General features: G+C 43.2%; 1 protein-coding gene across 1 annotated transcript in view; it reads left to right on the forward strand.

The window, feature by feature from the left end:
• The window catches only part of mad1l1 (mitotic arrest deficient 1 like 1), a 100,794-nt gene that overhangs the window by 29,229 nt on the left and 51,373 nt on the right, over nucleotides 1-20,192 (forward strand). Inside the window, exons 12-15 of the mRNA XM_072462614.1 lie at nucleotides 4,024-4,164; nucleotides 5,126-5,182; nucleotides 9,144-9,235; nucleotides 14,835-14,925. Of these exons, the coding sequence (XP_072318715.1) occupies nucleotides 4,024-4,164; nucleotides 5,126-5,182; nucleotides 9,144-9,235; nucleotides 14,835-14,925 (381 nt within the window). The remainder of the gene's footprint in view (nucleotides 1-4,023; nucleotides 4,165-5,125; nucleotides 5,183-9,143; nucleotides 9,236-14,834; nucleotides 14,926-20,192) is intronic.

Below are 20,192 nucleotides of genomic sequence, written 5' to 3' on the forward strand. Positions count from 1 at the left end.
TTACGGATTGTTTTGCAGCACTGCTATACAAGTGAAAATCTTTAATATGAGCCCTGTCATCTGTGCTTGATTATGGTGATGTATATATATATATATATATATATATATATATATGTTTTTATATGAATGCTTCCTCGTCATGTCTTCAGATGGTGAACATGATGCTTCTCTCAGGCTCATTACTAACTGTAGAGCCACATCACTGTGACTTGTACACACGAGTGGGATGGCCTTCTCTGACCACTAGGAGACAGGGACATGCTTTATTTACTGCCTCGTACATTTGTACTTTGATCACACAGAGAAGCGTTTAATTAGTTTTCCTAACGATCAAACGATCAGCTGTGTCTCTCTCTTCCTCTGCTCTGATCGGGTGAAAGGAACAAAGTCTTTGTTCACTCCTTTTGCTCTGAGCATGTTGCAGAAAGACTGGAAATTGACTGAGTTCATGTTTAAATACCTTTAAACACAAGTTGAAAGCATTAGCGAAGGCATCAGTAATGTTGTTTGTTTGTGTGTTGTAACCGCGGTTATGCATCTGCCAGCGGCATAGTGCGGGGTCGACTCCCAGTCAAAGTTTGCATGTTTCTCCTTGCGTCTGGGTGGGTTTCTTCTGGACTTCCCTTTCCCCCATCAACCCAAAACATCCACCACAAGTCAAATTCTCCAGCTGAAGTTCGGACCAAGACTAGCACACGATCTGGAGCTGGGTCCTCGGGCGCTGCTCCTGACATGTTTCCCCAGCAGCATGCAGAGCTTAAACTGGTTCAAATGGCAAACCTTAAAACATCGGATCGGAAGCACAAAAAAAAAAGAAAATGGATCGGGACGTGATGCTAATAATAATAATAAGGCTCTGGACCTGGCGGTTACTCTCATTCATCACATCCTTCACAAGAACTGCTCGAGCCCTTTTATTAGCGTGTGCTGTGTTTGGGACAAATTACTACTCGGACACAAAGCTGTAAAGTAACGAGCCTCATTAAAAGATCAGCACCTGGTCATTAGTTTGAGACACACGGCCAATGATCTGTCTCCAGGGGCAACAACGCACACCAGTTCTCTCATAGTCTGGGTTTTTGTCCATAAGAATAAGCTTAACCAGACTCCAAAATGTAACTGTTATCCTTCATATTTATTTTGTGAATTCAGAGCCACGTTTTAACCACCGTGATTGTTGGATTTTACATTTTTTTTTAAATTATTATCTTTTTATTATTAATATGTTTTATATTTATTTATTTCATGACATTTAAAATACACCATCAGTGACATACAGTTACACAAAAGATGAATGAAGAGGAGCAGAAAGAAGTGTAATCTTATGTTGTCTGCCTACTTTTCCACTCATTTTCTTCTTCACATTCACTTATTATGAAATGTTTCTTGTCTTTCTTAAATGCTGTCACCCGCAACCCCTAACGCGATAGAAAATGAATGAATGGAAAACTTTTTTTGTAAAACGGTGTCTAGCTTTTTTTTTTTCTGTGGCAGACTTTCTACTTTTTGTGAAGCTCAAATATAATTGGGATGTTAGAAAAAAATATTTTTCTCCATCTTTGTGATAGAAAAGCAAATTAACTGACATTTCTGACCCTGGATATTCTAAATCCTTCATCGTGGTATTTCATATTTGTCACTTTGCCTTCTTTCTGGTATTTTCAACATTCTGATTATAGAGCATTCTTTAAAGTGGAGAAGAATGGTTAGCTTGCCAGGCTGGAATTTTATAACTTTTTAAACTATTTTCCCAAGAATACACCTGAAATGGTCGTTTGCACCTGACTGTAGACCAACACTGAAAGTGTAGAACCTGCTTGGCCCTCACTGTTTACTCTACAGAGGACATCCTCCCTGAGCCATTAGAGCCTGCACCCATTTGATGCTTGATCAAACCCCCGACGTAAAGCATTTTTAAAAGAATAAATGATAAAAGTATAGCGCTGATGGATTTATCTCGTTATGCTCTGCTGCTGTTTAAAATTAGACTTCTTTTTTATCAGCAAAAGCACCGACTGATTTTTGATTTAGATAAAGTGATTTTCATTGCACAATAATGGGCTGAGAGTAGCTCGCGGGCATGTCATTTAGCACTCCCTCACCTCCTCTGCACGCTGACCTCCAAACAGTCTAACCGTCTCTGTAGAGGTGGAAGTTTTATGTCATTATCAATATGGACGTGTATATTTTTCTAATCAAGTTCACAGCACACATTTGAAATGAATGGAAATGAATATCGCCATACTTTTTGGAGTTCCTTGATAATGATATTCAGACAGTATTTTTTGTTATGACTTTATTCCTGGTTTCACCTGGTTTAGTCCTGATTTAGTCCTGGTTTATTCCTGATTTAGTCCTGGTTTAGTCCTGGTTTAGTCCTGGTTTAGACCTGCTTTAGACCTGTTTTAGTCCTGTTTTAGTCCTGGTTTAGTCCTGGTTTAGACCCGCTTTAGACCCGCTTTAGTCCTGCTTTAGTCCTGCTTTAGTCCTGCTTTAGTCCTGTTTTAGTCCTGCTTTAGACCTGCTTTAGACCTGTTTTAGTCTTGCTCCAGCCCTGTTTTCGTCCTTTGTGAAGGAGTTTGATCTCACTGGCTCTTACCCCGCCCCTTGAGGCTACATGATCATTAGTTGCCTTGTGAGCACTTGTTATTTAAAGTGGACATACATGACAGACCCTCTACCAGAAAGTTTACATAGTGCACCTTTACACAAACTACAGCTCCAGGTATTTTAATTCTTTTTTTGAGAGGGAGGAACCTTATAACATGTCTCCTTTAAATACCTGGCATATTTCTGATTTGCTAATGCGATTTGGCTTTGCCCTCTTGTTGATCTGAGGATGGATGGAGGAGGCAGTGGGCTAATGCGGCATGACAAACGATGAGAGCCATGCGTTCAAAACAATTAAAGGGCATTAGGCCTGGTTTCACCTATAGAAGCTGTGAAATGACCCGTCTGAGCTCCACTTAACCAGATTACAGCTTCTTACCTGGATAATCACAAAACCCAATCCTATTACAGTAATGGTGCTGTGTTTTCACATGTAAGAGGCCTGCGTCAGCATGCAGGAATAACACCATTAGTTTAGCACCACATAGATGAGGTGCGTGTGTTTGGTCCGGGCCTGTTTAAGGGAACATGTTATGTCAAATCATCTTTTATGAACTTTTAATGGTTTCCTACCATTATTAGCTTACTAACTATATTTTGAGTGATTCATGCTTGTTTGACCAATTCTGTATAGTATAGATTTTTGATGAGCTGTTTACACTCTGGGTCATGCACAAATGCTTGAATTTTGTGTTATTTTCAAACCTAAAAGTACATAAATGAGAAATCAGCTGCCAAAGTTTGCGCTTAACAAATGCATTTCGTTAAATGTATTGTAGCACAGGGTTTCTCAAACTGTGGTATGCGAGCTGCAGTTGTAGGGTTTGTTTAATTTAAGAGTTTCATTCAAATGTTTGTGTTCATTTTGTAGTGTTCCTATTTTAGATCTGAACCAAGTTTAGACCTGGGATAGTCCTGTTATAGACCTGGTTTAGATATGGTGGTACTCTAAGGTGGTGCTGGGTGTGAAAGGTTTGAGAGCCGCTGTTGTAGAAAATCCTTTGCGATAAATGTATGTTTTATTGGTGAATGATAAATACCGTTTTTTTCCGGACAATAAATCGCACCAGCCAAATGCATATTAGAGAAGAAAAAAACATATTTAAGTCGCATTGGAGTATGAAATGCGAAAAGTGTAAAAGTAACAAATAATATCACATAAGTCGCTCCGGAGTATAAATGTAAGAATAAGTAGCACCCCGGCTAAAACTATGAAAAAAGAAAAAAAGGTGCAACTTATAGTCCGGAGAATACGGTAGTTGGTGAATGTTGTTCACTAAACTTTTTTGTGATGATCTCAGATCTCTGGTATTGTTAGCCGTTTATCACATCGATGTGAGGAACCCTGTGTGGACATAACATATTATTCGATTAGAGTATTGCGACCTTCTAATGAATCTAATGTCTTTTCAGGAGCGGGATGGGATGCGTGGGATCCTAGAGTCGTACGACAGCGAGCTCGGTGCCACAGAATACACTCCTCAGCTCAGCAGACGAGTGAAGGAGGCTGAGGACCTGCTGCAGAAGACCCAGAGCCACAACGCAGAGATGGAGGTACACTTTTGTCTTGTATTTATTTTGTGCTTTTTGCATCCGCATGTTCAGCTAATCCATTTACAGTATTTCAAAGGGAAGGCTTTGTTTCTTCAGCAGAGGCCATTTGAATTCTACGGTTTAAACGCTGAGAAAAGCTAAAATGCTGCATGGATGTTAACCAGTACAACCCCAGTGACATGTCAGGATAAGCAAGCTTGTGATAACAAGAATATTCTCAAATACCAGACAAGAAAGATGTAAAAATCCTAAATCCAATTTCAAGTGAGTCAAACTTTAGCAATAGAGCCCCCCTGCAGCTCCCTTGTGAAAATACAGTCATATACAGAGAACATACCCTCTTTATTTTTTATTTTTTTTTAAATTGAAATGAATCTGCTTAATCACATATGAATGTGCCAAATATCAAAAAAGAACTAAGATTTCCCACAAGTCGTCAGGTTCGGCAAGGTTTTCCGCCAAGAGCAGGCCGGGGGTCGATGACAGACACTTCAAACATCCCGAAAATGCATATATAACCATGACGGGGGTTTACAAAGATGGTCAATAAGATTACTCACTGTGGGTTTCCCTTTAATTAGGGAAAACTAGAGAAACATGATTCAAAGCTTTTTAAACTCAATATTGCAAACGTCTCCTTCTACAACACAGAGGAGCATTTCTTGTTTTCCAGGGCTAACTCTTGTTTTACTAGTCGACAAGTATTAAAAATACGATTCAATTACTTATACGTACAAAAAATAATTAACATGAGGCTGAGCACTAATGAACCAGTTGAGAAAGGCCCATCAGAGGAGCTGTCTGTCACCAGGACACAAACACAGGGCCCAGATGATGAAAACAAATGTAATGAAACAAAATGCCAGTATGCTTTTGATAAGGAAACAACGTAATAGTTAAAAGCTCATCAAAGTCAGGTGAAAATGTCTTAGTCTTAATAAGCGGATGTGACTGTGTCCAGGCTCAGCTGACCAAAGCCCAGGAGGAGTCTGGAACCTTCCGACTGCAGCTCCACACAGTGAGTATACGTCTGTCTAACCTCATCCTGAGACTGAACCGTGACTCTGTGCATCTCTCTGCTCTGTTTGGTGCCAGTTATCTTCTTACACACCCATATGTTCACTGTCAGAGAGATCACTGTTAAGATTTTGGACCAGAATAAGAGTGAAAATGGTGCGATTTGACGCATCCTTCATGAAACTTGTTTTTTGACTCTTTAAGATGTGTCTTTTTTTCGGTTCTGTTGCTGTGGCCTCAAGTAGCTCTCAGTTTAAATGTAGACGTGTCAGAGCTTGACTGTTTCACCAAGTTTATTCTTAGAAAGAGTGATTGTTTTAGCCGGGATATCATCAAAGTTTGCTGTTTTACATCTGAAGTCAGACTTTACTTTGCTCTGCTCCTTTTGTTTTTAAAGGATTTTGTGGTTCTTAAGCTTTATTGGACAGTAGGGCTCCTTAATAACTGAAAGATGAATAGCTCGAGATTCAGTGATATCTAATAATCAATTTTATGGTGGAGGTTTTTGACTCGAGAGGTCCTTTGTCAAACCTTTTTCCAATTATTTTAGAATAGAGTCCAGACTTTGAAGGAAGACATGTTTTTGTATTAACTGATACAGATTAAATGTTTTCAGTGAGGAAAATAAGCATTTGAATACCCTGTGATTTTGCAAGTTCTCCCACTTTGACATTATGAAGAGCTCTGACATTTCCATCGTAGGTGCATTTCAGAATCAGAGAAAAAAGAAAAAAACTGCAAATCACATTGTATGATTTTGAAATGATTTTGTCTCCTGTTTGGCATGTTTATAATTGCACTTCCTGTTTTGATATGGCCAGCAAGTCCTTTGTTCTCCAGAGCAGACCTCGTATGACCCACCCAGGGTATGAGGTCACCCAGAATCCTCCTCTCCTCTCTTCCCGGTTCTTTTGATTCCTGTGGTGGTTTCTCTTAAATAATAAACTCATACCCTTTTCTGTATTTAATGGATTCAGGAATCCACATAGTTTACAAGGTTGATCCACGGAGAGAGATGGCTCTGCAACAGTCTCTAACGCCATCTCACCTCTGCCCTTTACGTTCCAAAACTTCCACAAAACCCCCCATCCCTGGCCAGGGCTCCATCCCATGTGGATCAGTCTGCTATGTGTGTGTAATCCACCACTCGCCGAATCTGTTTTACAACCATTGTTTCAAGCCCTAAATGTCGAGTGTGCACGTACCATACAAATTCACAAAATTATATAATTGTAAAAAACACGGGTTCAAATGCCATGTTTCTGTAGCAATAGTGCAATTATCTCAACATAAACAAGAGCTTAAATCCAGCTAAATCATTCAATAGTTGACAATTGACAAATAATTACACTTGAAAACACCTTTATTTTGTTAAATGATTGTTTAAACTGTCAAAAAAAAGGTGTACGGTGTGTTCAAATCTTCTCTGCATCTTTTGCTTTTGGATGACATTGTAGAACCAAGCTCTACCTGTCATTTTCTTCACTAACTGCAACTTAACCGATGGAAAAACAATGATAATTCTTTACCACAAGGACTATCTCTCCAAACAACGTCATAATTGGAAAAACACTATCATTTTGTACCTAGCAATTTTCTGGGCACTATGTGTGAATGGGGCGTTGGCCTGCTCTCCCTGTGCCCCAGCCCCAGCCCACTTGAGCCCCTCCCCAGCCCACATGAGCCCCTCCCCAGCCCACATGAGCCCCTCCCCAGCCCACATGAGCCCCTCCACAGCCCACATGAGCCCCTCCCCAGCCCACATGAGCCCCTCCACAGCCCACATGAGCCCCTCCACAGCCCACATGAGCCCCAGCCCCAGCCCACATGAGCCCCAGCCCCAGCCCACATGAGCCCCAGCCCCAGCCCACATGAGCCCCTCCCCAGCCCACATGAGCCCCTCCCCAGCCCACATGAGCCCCTCCACAGCCCACATGAGCCCCTCCACAGCCCACATGAGCCCCAGCCCCAGCCCACATGAGCCCCTCCCCAGCCCACATGAGCCCCTCCCCAGCCCACATGAGCCCCTCCACAGCCCACATGAGCCCCTCCACAGCCCACATGAGCCCCTCCACAGCCCACATGAGCCCCTCCACAGCCCACATGAGCCCCTCCCCAGCCCACATGAGCCCCTCCCCAGCCCACATGAGCCCCAGCCCCAGCCCACATGAGCCCCTCCCCAGCCCACATGAGCCCCTCCACAGCCCACATGAGCCCCAGCCCCAGCCCACATGAGCCCCTCCCCAGCCCACATGAGCCCCTCCCCAGCCCACATGAGCCCCTCCCCAGCCCACATGAGCCCCTCCACAGCCCACATGAGCCCCTCCACAGCCTACATGAGCCCCTCCACAGCCCACATGAGCCCCTCCCCAGCCCACATGAGCCCCTCCCCAGCCCACATGAGCCCTCCACAGCCCACATGAGCCCCAGCCCCAGCCCACATGAGCCCCTCCCCAGCCCACATGAGCCCCTCCACAGCCCACATGAGCCCCAGCCCCAGCCCACATGAGCCCCTCCCCAGCCCACATGAGCCCCTCCACAGCCCACATGAGCCCCTCCACAGCCCACATGAGCCCCTCCACAGCCCACATGAGCCCCTCCACAGCCCACATGAGCCCCTCCCCAGCCCACATGAGCCCCTCCCCAGCCCACATGAGCCCCTCCACAGCCCACATGAGCCCCAGCCCCAGCCCACATGAGCCCCTCCCCAGCCCACATGAGCCCCTCCACAGCCCACATGAGCCCCAGCCCCAGCCCACATGAGCCCCTCCCCAGCCCACATGAGCCCCTCCCCAGCCCACATGAGCCCCTCCCCAGCCCACATGAGCCCCTCCACAGCCCACATGAGCCCCTCCACAGCCCACATGAGCCCCTCCACAGCCCACATGAGCCCCTCCCCAGCCCACATGAGCCCCTCCACAGCCCACATGAGCCCCTCCACAGCCCACATGAGCCCCTCCCCAGCCCACATGAGCCCCTCCCCAGCCCACATGAGCCCCTCCACAGCCCACATGAGCCCCAGCCCCAGCCCACATGAGCCCCTCCCCAGCCCACATGAGCCCCTCCACAGCCCACATGAGCCCCAGCCCCAGCCCACATGAGCCCCTCCCCAGCCCACATGAGCCCCTCCACAGCCCACTTGAGCACCTCCCCAGCCCAAACCCGGCTATAGTCTGGCACAGTTTTCTCAGAATATATATCATATCTCATATCTCATCATGTCAGCATTTAGTTTTTTTTGTTATGTCACATTTTCCCTCAAGACTTAGAAAAAGAAGCTAAGAATATGAATAATGATTTAGTCCTAGGGTTGTCAAAATGTCTTGCCTATTTTACCAAATTTTAAAGAATTATATGCGTTTTCATCCTCCCCCAAAGCAAACCGCACTTTAAAGACCTTGCGACAGGTACGAGTCCAACCCCCACTTTTCCTTTGTCTCGTCCGGGTTCATTTTCTTATCCTCTTCCTGCCGGTTACCGTGGAGACATCAGCCGTACCACGCTAACCAGGGCTGACGCGTGAAATCCACCTGTCTGCCGGCATGCTAATTACTTCTCCCTCTGCAAACGAGCGGCTCGGAGCTCAGAGAAACCAGCACGGACAAGAAAGCGCTCAGCAGAACCGTCCGTGGTGATGGAAATGAAGCGTAATTGCTAAGATTAGGGCAGAGTGAGATATGGAGCGACTTAACCGTGTGTTTAGAAGTGTTACGCGGAGATAAAGACGACGACGCGTGTGTCTGGAGGAGATAGTGAGGAGGAGGAATGGGATCCCAGGGTTGGGCCGGTGCAGATTTGCGGCCGGGCACCTGGTCAAAGGGCTCAAGTTCACTTCCCCTTCTCTTTGTGTGCGTGCGCGTGTGCGTGTGCGTGTGCGTGCGCGTGTGCGTGTGCGTGTGCGTGTGCGTGCGCGTGTGCGTGTGCGTGCGTGTGTGCGTGTGCGTGTGCGTGCGTGTGTGCAGGTGGAGCAGGAGCTGGAGGAGCTGAAGAGGAAACAGGCCACAGCGACAGAGAGCAGATCCACCGTGAGCAACGAGGAGGTCTCTATACTCAGGTAAAACACATTCCATATTCTGTTTGAGGATTTAGAAGATTTCACTTTAAACATGGCTTTGCACGGACAACGTTAAAACATGTGTTTATCTGTTATAGGTAGCTCTGAAATTCTCAAGAAAAGATAAGAAATTAAATAATACAAATAAATAGCACAATTGATTTGATAGGGACAGTGCATATTAATGAACACATGTCAATTACTGTGTAAATATGCCAGATTATAGCCCTTGGTTTTCCTTCCACAGATTAAGGTGCAGTTTGAAAGTAGACAGTGACAGACATTCTCTTATTGTCAGAGGATGGCTGTTCCAGTAATGAGTCCCTTTGACAGAGAACAGTTTGTGAGAATGTGGCCCTGGTGCCCATCCCATCTTTGGTTTAGTGAAGTCCTTTCACTGTTACTGAGATTTACTGTGACATGACTTTCCTTCAGTTCAGCTTTCACCTCTCCTTCTGTGGGTGCCCCCTTTAGATTTCAAACATGTTGGACCTGACCACCAGAGCTCCTCTTCCTTCAACCTTGATGCTGTTTGACCTCATTTTGAGATGGACTGGATTCATTGTTCCACAGCTCCGGTGGTGTCAACATTTCTATCTCCATCACTCTGTTGGCAATAAACTGTTTCCAATGTTATAGAAGAACTGTGTATCCAGTGGATCACAATCATGGAGTCTGATCACATTTTAAGTGCCTTTTAAGAGTCTTTTCCACAGTCAACTCTTTTATGAGGCTCGTTGCCAATCTTGGTCCAATCACAGCTGCCATTAGTTCTAAGGAAGGTAAAGTTATTGTCTTAATAGGAGCAAATCTTGACTTGGATGCAGTGAAGTGTGGTTACAGTTTCTTGTCTGTCTTTTGCCTGTCCTTGCAGCTATGCAACTGCTCCATACACCTTTTCACTAGCGTCTGTGAAAACATGGAGAATTGGCAATTTGTCAGACTTGTTCCAAACCATTTCGGAATGACTATTTGATTTCCCAGCTTAGGCCTTATTGCCACATTTCCTGAAACAGACATTTCACTTGTATGGAAAGTGGCATTAGGAATTTTTCTTTCCCTTTCAGAATGTTCATTAAGTGATTGAGTTCAAAGACAAATCTGTGTCTGGTCTCCACACCAGACCAAGTACCTTCTGCACACTGCCCTGTGTTTTTGCTTCTTGTGTGAAGTCAGTGTTACTGTTTGACCACCTGCTTTTCTGTTTAGGAGAGTTTGTTGGCCACTTACACAAGTTCATGTTGGCAGCAGCCATTATCCGACTTGCGCCTGTTGTGAACTCAAATGCTGCTTCCAAATGATTTGAGCTGGCATTTAGATCGTCCACATATCGTCTCTCATTAGTGAATCTAACTGACCTGTCAAAGCTTTCTTTAGCCCTTGTGTCATCAAGTGTTTCTTCTCCTTTGGTGGAGATGCCCAAGTGACTGTTATTTCCCAAAATGCTCGTAGCTGGTTTGAGATCTCAACTACGCAGTCACTAACTCCAATGTTCAAACTGGACACAAGAACTGGTCCATGTACTGTCCAGCCAAATCTGTTATTTACAGCTACTAAAGTTTATGACAGTCTTTCAATTTTACCGGTGACTGCTCTCCAGTAGTAATCTGCTCCCATGAGTACTGACAGTTCTTTGTCTGCTGCTGACACATCTGCTGCAGGACGTGTTCACCGGGGTCTTTCACCACAGCAGAAGCTGTGGGGTTTGAACAGCTTCAATCTCGATTCTCTGAGTTGTGTTTTGGACAAGCTCCAATACAACATGGAGACTGTCCTCTATTGAGCCAAATTTGTGGAGGTTCAATATCTCTTGTTTTAGTAATGGCAGCTTTAAATCTTTTACTTGTTTCTCGTGAACAAAGCTACGTTGGCTTCCTCCATCAATCAAGCACCGCTCCGCATTTTCTTTCCTCCAGGTCCTTCAATCCTAGCTCTCACACTTTCATATTTTCGGGAGTTGTTTGGCTGCATGTGGAATGATTGAAGAGACCAAAGCATCACTTTTGGCCTCTGCAGTACCTACGGCTTCTACTATATTTCGACTATCAATAAAAAATGTCTGAACAGTACTTCAGTTTGATTGTTTTACAGAAAAATGTGCAGCAGCATCATTCATTCATTGTTGTTCAATCTGGCTAAAATCCTGTACTTCTTAAGTTCAGTCATAAGTTCAAAACATAAAAAAGTTTCTGTAGAACGCAGCGCACCAGCGCCACAGTCTGTATCTGGTGCTACAACTGAAGAAAACTAACTGCGGGACAAATTCTGCAATATCTGTGTTGTTATTGGTCATTAAACCTGCTCTTGTACCTTTTACTTTGTCACGTTTTAGAACTTAAAATAATGTAACACTTAAAAATGTAAAATCACACATACTTATATTACTCAGATATTTATCAAGATTTGAGTTAGCACTCCAACTACTGGCAGCAGAGGGAATAGGTTGCTTTCATGTGATGTCATAACACGGTAGAATTTAAATGATAGTTTGGAAGGTGTTCACAGGGCTGTGGTCACATTCAAAATAAACAAAAGTTAGCTTGCCCTGACATGCTAATGTAAGTTGTAATGGACATGATTTGAGGCAGAGTCTGATGTGCGTTTATGGACTTAAAAACTAGTGTTTTAGTGAAGCTCACAGAAGGAGCAGAGAAATGAGCAGCAAAAGACAAATGCAGGCATGTTTTTTTAGAACATGGTTAAAAGCACAAAAAAGTTAATATTGCATTATATGTGTCCTTTAAAAAGTAAAAATCTGCTTGATTACTCATTTGCAAAATGGCAGCACCTTGTTCAATGCTTCAATTGCTTACATGGAGTTCACAGAGCCCCATTATGTGTTCAGATGACTGAAAAATGTGTGAATAAAACAAAACAAACACCCATAAAGCTGTATTGATTTTGTCAAGGTTCCCTCATCAATTCACGCTTGTTTGGTGAATCCTATTTAGTAAGTTGTCTAACCTCTGAGCCTCACAAAAACACTCAGTTTCAAGTTTCTCCGATTTGAGATGTCAAAGGTTGAGCTCTGACATCGTCCAAGCTCAAATTCTTGTCAGACTCTTTATGAACATTTATGCCTCAAATCACATTAATTACACCTGCGTGCCAAATTAGCATCTCAGGGCAAGCTACCTTTTGTTTATTTCTGCTTTTTGATTCCTTCTACTGCCAGTAGATGGACTTCTTACTCATTTCCTGAAGAGGAAAACACCTGCGTGAGAGACAGTAATGTATGCTTTCAGTACATACATTATCAAGTTCTAAAACATGAGCTGTCAAAGTAAAGATACTCTGGTGGAGCGAGGAGCTGGTTTAAAATTGATAACTATGCAAATTAATGATATTTGTTTTTCAAAGGTACACTGTTACTTTACTGGTGGTCAGTACGCCACCTGCTGGTCTCCATGGAGATATTATTGCCTGGAATGTTCTGTTCTTAGGCATTAAACTATAGCTGTTTGTTTTCAGCTATAAAAACATCTTGAATTAATACAAGATGGTTAATTTTGAGTCCATATTGTGGAACATTCCAGTCAAAGAGGTACCATCTCCATAGAGACCAGCAGATGGTGAACCTCCACTAAGAAAGTTACATAGAGCTCCTTCAACAAAGTAAAAATAGATATCCACACACAGAACATTATCATACAGTTCCGATGGGGAAATTCTAATATGTATTCACCATAAATATTCAGAGTAGTCAGGAGAATGCATTTTAAGGAAACCCATCATTTCACTATTTTCTGGACTGTTTACATTAGCAGTATATTTTGACGCCCTTTTTAGTCAATAGTAGCTCCAAAAAATAATTCCGTACAGCACAGCCACAGTGTGTAATACAGTAGTTCATTCAAAGGAGACATTTGCAGAATATCTCATTTTAGGAGCCACTAAGAGTTCACAAGGTCAGGTTTGTCAACAGCTACTCTGGAAAGCCCTTCAAATTCCATTTCCTTGTGTGGATTACCATACATTTGTTATGTCAGCGTGGCCTCATTATTCCACCAGCGCATTGTTGTTGCTGTCACTCAGTAGATGCTAACAGACAGTGTCCTCCGTTCAAGGACACGGAGTGCTGAATAAACTTTAGTTTTTACTACCAAACTGTATTCCCTACACAATGTTTAAGTAGCATTGTCTACTCTTTCTAGTCACTTTCTTGTGTGTGGGCAATTTCAGTGCAAACTTGGTCAAATCTCAGCTTTCTTGTCAAAAAACAATCTAAAAACGATCCAAAATGTGTTCTGCCTCCAGTGACTACTGCAATTTCAAGCGAGATGACATCACACTGTCCCAGCAGAAAGGCGCTTTAATCAAGGCAGTGTGAAGTTAGACCAATCACATTGTTCCTTATACCTCAAGACCAATGGGATTAGGAGGTTCACCATGAGCCTCAGCTAATGCATGTTCTGTAGAACTGTTAAACACAAAATAAAACCGTTTGTTAAACTGGTGCGTTGTGCGTACGGGCCGACCACACACAGTATAGTGTGTTGATGTTTTCACACATGTCAGAGCGGCCCCAGTGCACACAACATTTATACTGTTGATTTCCCTTTTGGATTGGTCCTGTTGACATGCACCGCTCTGTGCCATGGGTCACATGAGCGGCATCAGCTGATGAAACTACTTATTTCCATGACGATGGGCTTTAAGTTAGGCACAGCGCGAGGATGATGCGCTGGTGTAGACAGACAAATTGTTCTTGGCACACAGAGGCTTTACCTGGCTGTGCAGTAGTGTCTCTGAATAGAGTTGATCCATTTTGCCTCGTGCAAACGGTGGCTCTGCAGTGCTCATTGATACAAATATATATGTGATCCAAGCACTGATTTTAATTACATTTTTTTGTGCGATTTTGCTTTCACCACGCACCGCTCATTGCAGGTAAGTCAACCCAAAGTCTGTCGCTTTCACACCTCACGGCTGCTCCGAGATGCTTACAAACAGGACGTCTCGGCCATTCAAAGCGGTTGAGACTGCAGCCGCTGTGTTCACACAATCCCACCGCTCCTGGAGCAAAGTGGTGTGGCAGTGTTAGAATTTCCTCAAACACATCTTGACTTCACAAATGATGCTCCAGTGTGAATGAAGCGAGGCACAGATCATGGACTACGAGAGCAAAGTTTAGAGACTGCATGCTTTTTAAAACTCTCCAAACTCTGCGCTGATTCTTGTGAGTGTGTTGGCGATTTCAAATGGGTCCTGAACAGTGCATTTTGGCGAAAACCGTAAATCAGACATTACAGCACATTCACAAGGTGTGCCCCTGCAGACAGGACAGCCTGTTGCAGCAGCCTGCAAGGCACTCGATTTAATGTGCATACATTAAATCGAGTGCCTTGCAGGGTGCTGCAACAGGGTTATGGTCGGGCCTGATGGGTCTAGTTGGATTTTAACTTGAGGCTTTGCTATTTTTTTTAATGTGAAAATGCCCTGTAATTACATAGATATTAATTTCAAATCAGGTCAAACATTTGCCTTTTGAACTCAGTCTTCCAATCAAAATGTTCCATTTTCCTAGTTTGACTTTTTGACCATTATACCGTCACCTTAATGCATTCTATTGAGTCTTTTCTTTGGGGTTTTGTTCCAGACAGAAGATTGAGGACTTGGAGGTGGAGAGACAGCGCTTGGAGCAGCGCAACAGCGAACTGGAGATGCAGCTGGAGAAAGGCACTCTACAGGTGGGTTTAGCATTAGCAGACAGGCTGTTGCCTCTGCGTCCACAAAAGAAACCAATTTGATAACCCCGCGGGCAGGAGGCCGGGCCGTATGACGGCTCCCATTCACTCACAAGAGTCATCCGCTTCCACACACAACAAAAGAACCCAGGTGTGATTTTAACAATGTCTGTTGGAAAAAAAGGAAATGTTCTGTTCCGTAAAAAGGTGTTTGTGTTAAAAATAAGCTTTGTTTTTTTACTGTGATGCTTCACTGGCTGGATGGCTTTAACCACATGTCGTACACCAAAAATAACGTCAATATGGCTACTTTAATTGAAAAATATAATCGTTATTGTCCATTGATCCGTTCCTTTTTGATAGGCAAAACCCGTAGAATCAAGCATTTTGAGAGAAAAAGTGGAGAAAAATACATTTTTCTAAAGGAAAAGTGTGTACCGGTACATTTATGTTTTGTTCTAAAGGTTGATGAATAAATATGTGCAACTGCAGTGAAATAATGTATTTAGGATTATAATACGAGCTCTACATGGTAAAAAGAACAGGGCAAAGATCACAAGGCTCTTTTTTACATGTTCAATACTACAAAAGCAGCATTTCAAACTTTGAGGTGCATCGAATTGTCTCTCTTATGACCTACAGAGACCTACATCAAAAAATGACAACAAGTTTCCGGTCAGTGCAAAGAAAAGGGACACAGAGTAGATTTTGAGCTCCAGAAAATGTTGTCCCATCTTTCATTTGAAGTCGATATAGTCAGTCCATCCCCTGAATGGATTCTTCTGACTGGATGGATCATTGAACAAAGCAGAGCAGGGTGAATGTAGAGGATGAATACTGACCCATAGTTCTCACACACAGGCTCCGGGGTCAGACCTGTCCTAACCTCCATTGTACAATATTGACCACAATCAATGTATACAAAGAGGCTGTGGAATGAACTTGAATAACTGTACTTGGGGGGGGGGGAAGCACATTGTGTTTTCTTTAAGTAAAAACTGTGGAAACGTGAGGACACATGAGAAGACTAAAGAGAGCTTTGTCCTATACAAACGAGTGTCACGAGCTGTAACTGCCACAGGATTGGCTAGAAGACCTGTCCAATAGAATGCACCTTATCAATCTTTACATTTTTGGCACAGCCCTGAATGACCTTTATGATTGAACCGGATGTAAAAGAATAACTTGTCATGTGATAACGAAATAACCCCATGGTTATGTGCTGATATGAATACCTAAAAACAAATGGAAGTACAGCGTTCTAGAAGGTTGTTGAAACGATGATTTGTGCGACTTTTAAGCGTATGCACGGATCAGAGCTGCACACAGCATGGCTCTGGATGGAGCGGCGGAGCTGTGAGCGCTTAATGCAGCTGTGCTTTCAGCCAGAGCCCCGTGGAGCCCCGTGGAGCCCTGCATCAACGCTCCATATCAGGCCCCGGCTAATGAACAGGCTTTTAGCATTCAGAACTGCACCAAGTGGAGCCATTTTACATTTTCTACTGCCAGGACTTTTCATACACTTATAAAGGGCAAAATAATGAAAATATATAGACGTTAAAACTGACTAGATTGATTAATAGATTGCATTAACACAATCATAGACATGTTATTTAAAATTAGTCTTAGTCCTCTGTTTGCTCTGTTGTGGTCTTTGTTAAAGGAACCATATAAAAGACGTTGGTATTACGTTGGCGACACAGGTTCAGTTGTAATTGTAGTTCCTTTGTTTTAACAGTAAGGGTGCAGGCTGCGTAGAGTACCTTTAAGTTCAATATTAATTTGACACAGTAATTTAATGCATGACAATGATATAGCTTGAAAGGGGCTGTACTCCATATTAAGTCAAATCTGGTTTGCTCCAGTACAGATGTATTGTAATAATTATTATATTGTTATTCTCCACAAAGCTGCAAGTGTGCTGATGGCATGCTCATGTTTGTTAGCTTTCTTGTGAGCTGGTTAACTAGTTTTGTTTAAAGCAACAATGTTTTTGAGCTTTTAATCATGTTCTAACTTTGTTCCCTTAACAAAAACATACCTGGAGTTGTATTTAGCTTCATTCACGCTAGTTTGATTAATCTTGTTCAGAAAATCCTATCCCTGAGCGTCAAAGACTCTCTGTTCTGAATTTAATTTGCAATGTCATAGGTCAAGCTCTGAAATCTTCTTTGCTTTTTTTTATGGCCATAAATCTGTCTTTTTCTGAGCATTTCTGTCTCTAATCACAATCGTTATAAGTGTGTGCTTACATTAGCATGTAGGAGGTAAGTTAGCTTTTTTCTCTCTTTCTCCTGTGTAATTCCCTCTGCAGCCAGTAGATGGAGCACAAAGGTCAATTTCTAGCATGGGAAAAGCCCACCCAAGTAATTCACTTCATTGTTTTAGATGGAATATGTTCTATTCTATTGTGGTTTTAGGAAATACTTTTGGATAATAGGCCTGCCGTGGATCATCTCAGTAAAAGAGTATAATTAAAACCACAAAAATTGCATATTCAAGGCAGAGTGACATCAAGTTTTCTTTTGTTCAAAACATGAGGTGCCAAATTAAAGTTGTTCATATATTTAGATAATAATACAGATAATGCATAATATGTTTCCTTTCATGAACAAAACTAATTTACATTTTTATAGATTTTATTATCGAGAGGTAACTAAGTAAACCAGGTTAAAAATAGGATTATATCTGGACTATTTGTTAAAGTATTATAAAACATACCTTTTGGTAACAACAAGCACACACGCACACACACACCGTCACACACACCGTCATTCTCTCAAATCCCAAAGCTCTTTTTCTTTTTTTTTGTCGATACCAATACAAAGTATTATTCTCTGCTGTGGCCAATATTTGTTCAAGTCAATATAAAGATTTCAAGATAAAATTCATATATATACATTATATTTTTTACTACTGTACTATATTTTATAGTTATAATAAAACCTAGCCACCTCTTTACCTTCATGTCAAGACACGTGGAGCACATGGACCCGCGGGCAGTGCAGACCAGGGGCCCCGCGGGCAGTGCAGACCAGGGGCCCCGCGGGCAGTGCAGACCAGGGGCCCCGGGGGCAGTGCAGACCAGGGGCCCCGGGGGCAGTGCAGACCAGGGGCCCCGGGGGCAGTGCAGACCAGTGGCCACGGGGTAAACAAACTACACACTGCAGCGTGTCTTTAAAACAAGAGCTAAACCGGACTAAACCTGGTCTAACCCCGTAGACTGAACAGACTGAAGCAGGAGGAGGGCAGGACATGCTCAAAACTATATTTGGATCCACACAAATCCCATGGACGACGACATGCAAATGTTGCTCTGTTACAAAGACTCGAAGCTCTCGAAAACACTACAGGCTGCAAACTATTGACTCTTTCTCTTGCATTTATGAAAACATGATTTAGACATTTGTAAGAAGTTGAACACCTTGGCTTTACACGTGCTACAGGGACACATCGCACGTCTTGTTTCATTCTCTCTTTTTCACTGTTTCTAATTGAATATGAGGGTGATTTTCATCATCTTAAGACCGTTTTGCTCCTTGTTGATCATCGAAGTGTCTAGAGTTAAAATAGCTCCCAACTGTGTCGGTTTGAACTGTGGCTTTACGGAGCTGCCTGTGTGCATCTCCAACTCCCTTTGGAGAGAGAGCAGCAAACTTGAGTCCTAGAGTTAGTTTTGAAATTAAAAATAACGAAATACAAAGGTAGCCTACTGTAGGCTCCCTGTTTAAAGGTCCCATAACATGCAAAATCGACTTTTCAGAGCTTTTAACCTTCTTACATTGGTATTTGTGCTTCATATATGTACCCAGAGTGTTTTTTTGATTGATTCCCGCAGTGTTTAGCTATATTACAGACTATCTCCTTTCCTCCAATCTCCAAATTGACGGGCGGTGGCTGCAAGACCGCGTCATAACCACAGGCACGCGTCATCAGCAGACAGCTGTGGGGCACACACGCGCTCTGAGACTACGTCACGGGTGGGCGGGGCACACACGCGCTCTGAGACTACGTCACGGGTGGGCGGGGCACACACGCGCTCTGAGACTACGTCACGGGTGGGAGACTACGTCACGGGTTGGGCGGGGCACACACGCGCTCTGAGACTACGTCACGGGTGGGAGACTACGTCACGGGTTGGGCGGGGCACACACGCGCTCTGAGACTACGTCACGGGTGGGAGACTACGTCACGGGTTGGGCGGGGCACACACGCGCTCTGAGACTACGTCACGGGTTGGGCGGGGCACACACGCGCTCTGAGACTACGTCACGGGTGGGCGGGGGAGCCAGATCGCTCTTCACAAGCGTGGGGGCGAATATCAAACCAAGCCGTCTGCATTTCCAGGTTGGTGAGGGGGTCCAAGGTCTGGGTGATATTTCTTAACTCTTATGTTAAGGGTGTTGCACAACACTTATTATTATCAATTATACACTTAGGATAGACTACGAAACGTGAAAAAAAGCATGTTATGGCACCTTTTAATTGCAAAAGGAACAGTGCAGCTGCTCCACAAATTCAACTCAAACTGCCTGAAGCTGGGGCCCCTCGGAGCACATGATGCCCTACCCACTGCACGGTATGTGCGTAATGGAAGCAGCGGCACTGTTATTTCTTGGCCGTTGGCTTTATTGCACAGGGGAGTATAGCGTGACATGGGAATGAGAAAGGACATTTGTCGAAGCCAGAATTAAACTCACAACGCTGCTGCTGGCTGCACATGAAGCCTATGACATGATGCGCATATGTGCTATCCACTACGACCAAACGGCACTTGTCAAGGCATTTTAAAAGGAAACAGTAGCATACTCTACAGTCCTGTTGGCCTCTTAAAACTCACAATAATGACTATTTTGCTGTCGATTAGTCGGTGATAATATTTCTATTAGTTGACTTGTGAAATCATACACGTGTGAAATCATACACTGAGACATTTAATTACGTGTTAATGTCACGTTATAACCAAAGAAAGGTTGAAATATGCGACTGGAGGCTTCTAGACAGATAATCTTTTTTTAAGTGTATGCAATTGTTTATTCTTTTTGACGTTTTCATTTAATAATGTCAATATCTTTCTTATAAGAGGTGTTTTCATATGTGTTTGTGTTTGTATAGTCCATTACCATTATCAAAATACAACCATTATTTGAGTCATGATTAGTTGATTTAATTGTGTCAATCCTACCTTGAAAGACTTATTGTGATGTAGAGATTTGGATATTGTTACGTCCCAAGTATATTACCCATTCCTAAACGCCTGATTATGTCAC

This window comes from Eucyclogobius newberryi, unplaced genomic scaffold (assembly GCF_026437365.1).
Source record: "Eucyclogobius newberryi isolate DKJ021-1_F unplaced genomic scaffold, fEucNew1.0.hap1 SCAF_4, whole genome shotgun sequence".
NCBI lineage: Eukaryota > Metazoa > Chordata > Actinopteri > Gobiiformes > Gobiidae > Eucyclogobius > Eucyclogobius newberryi.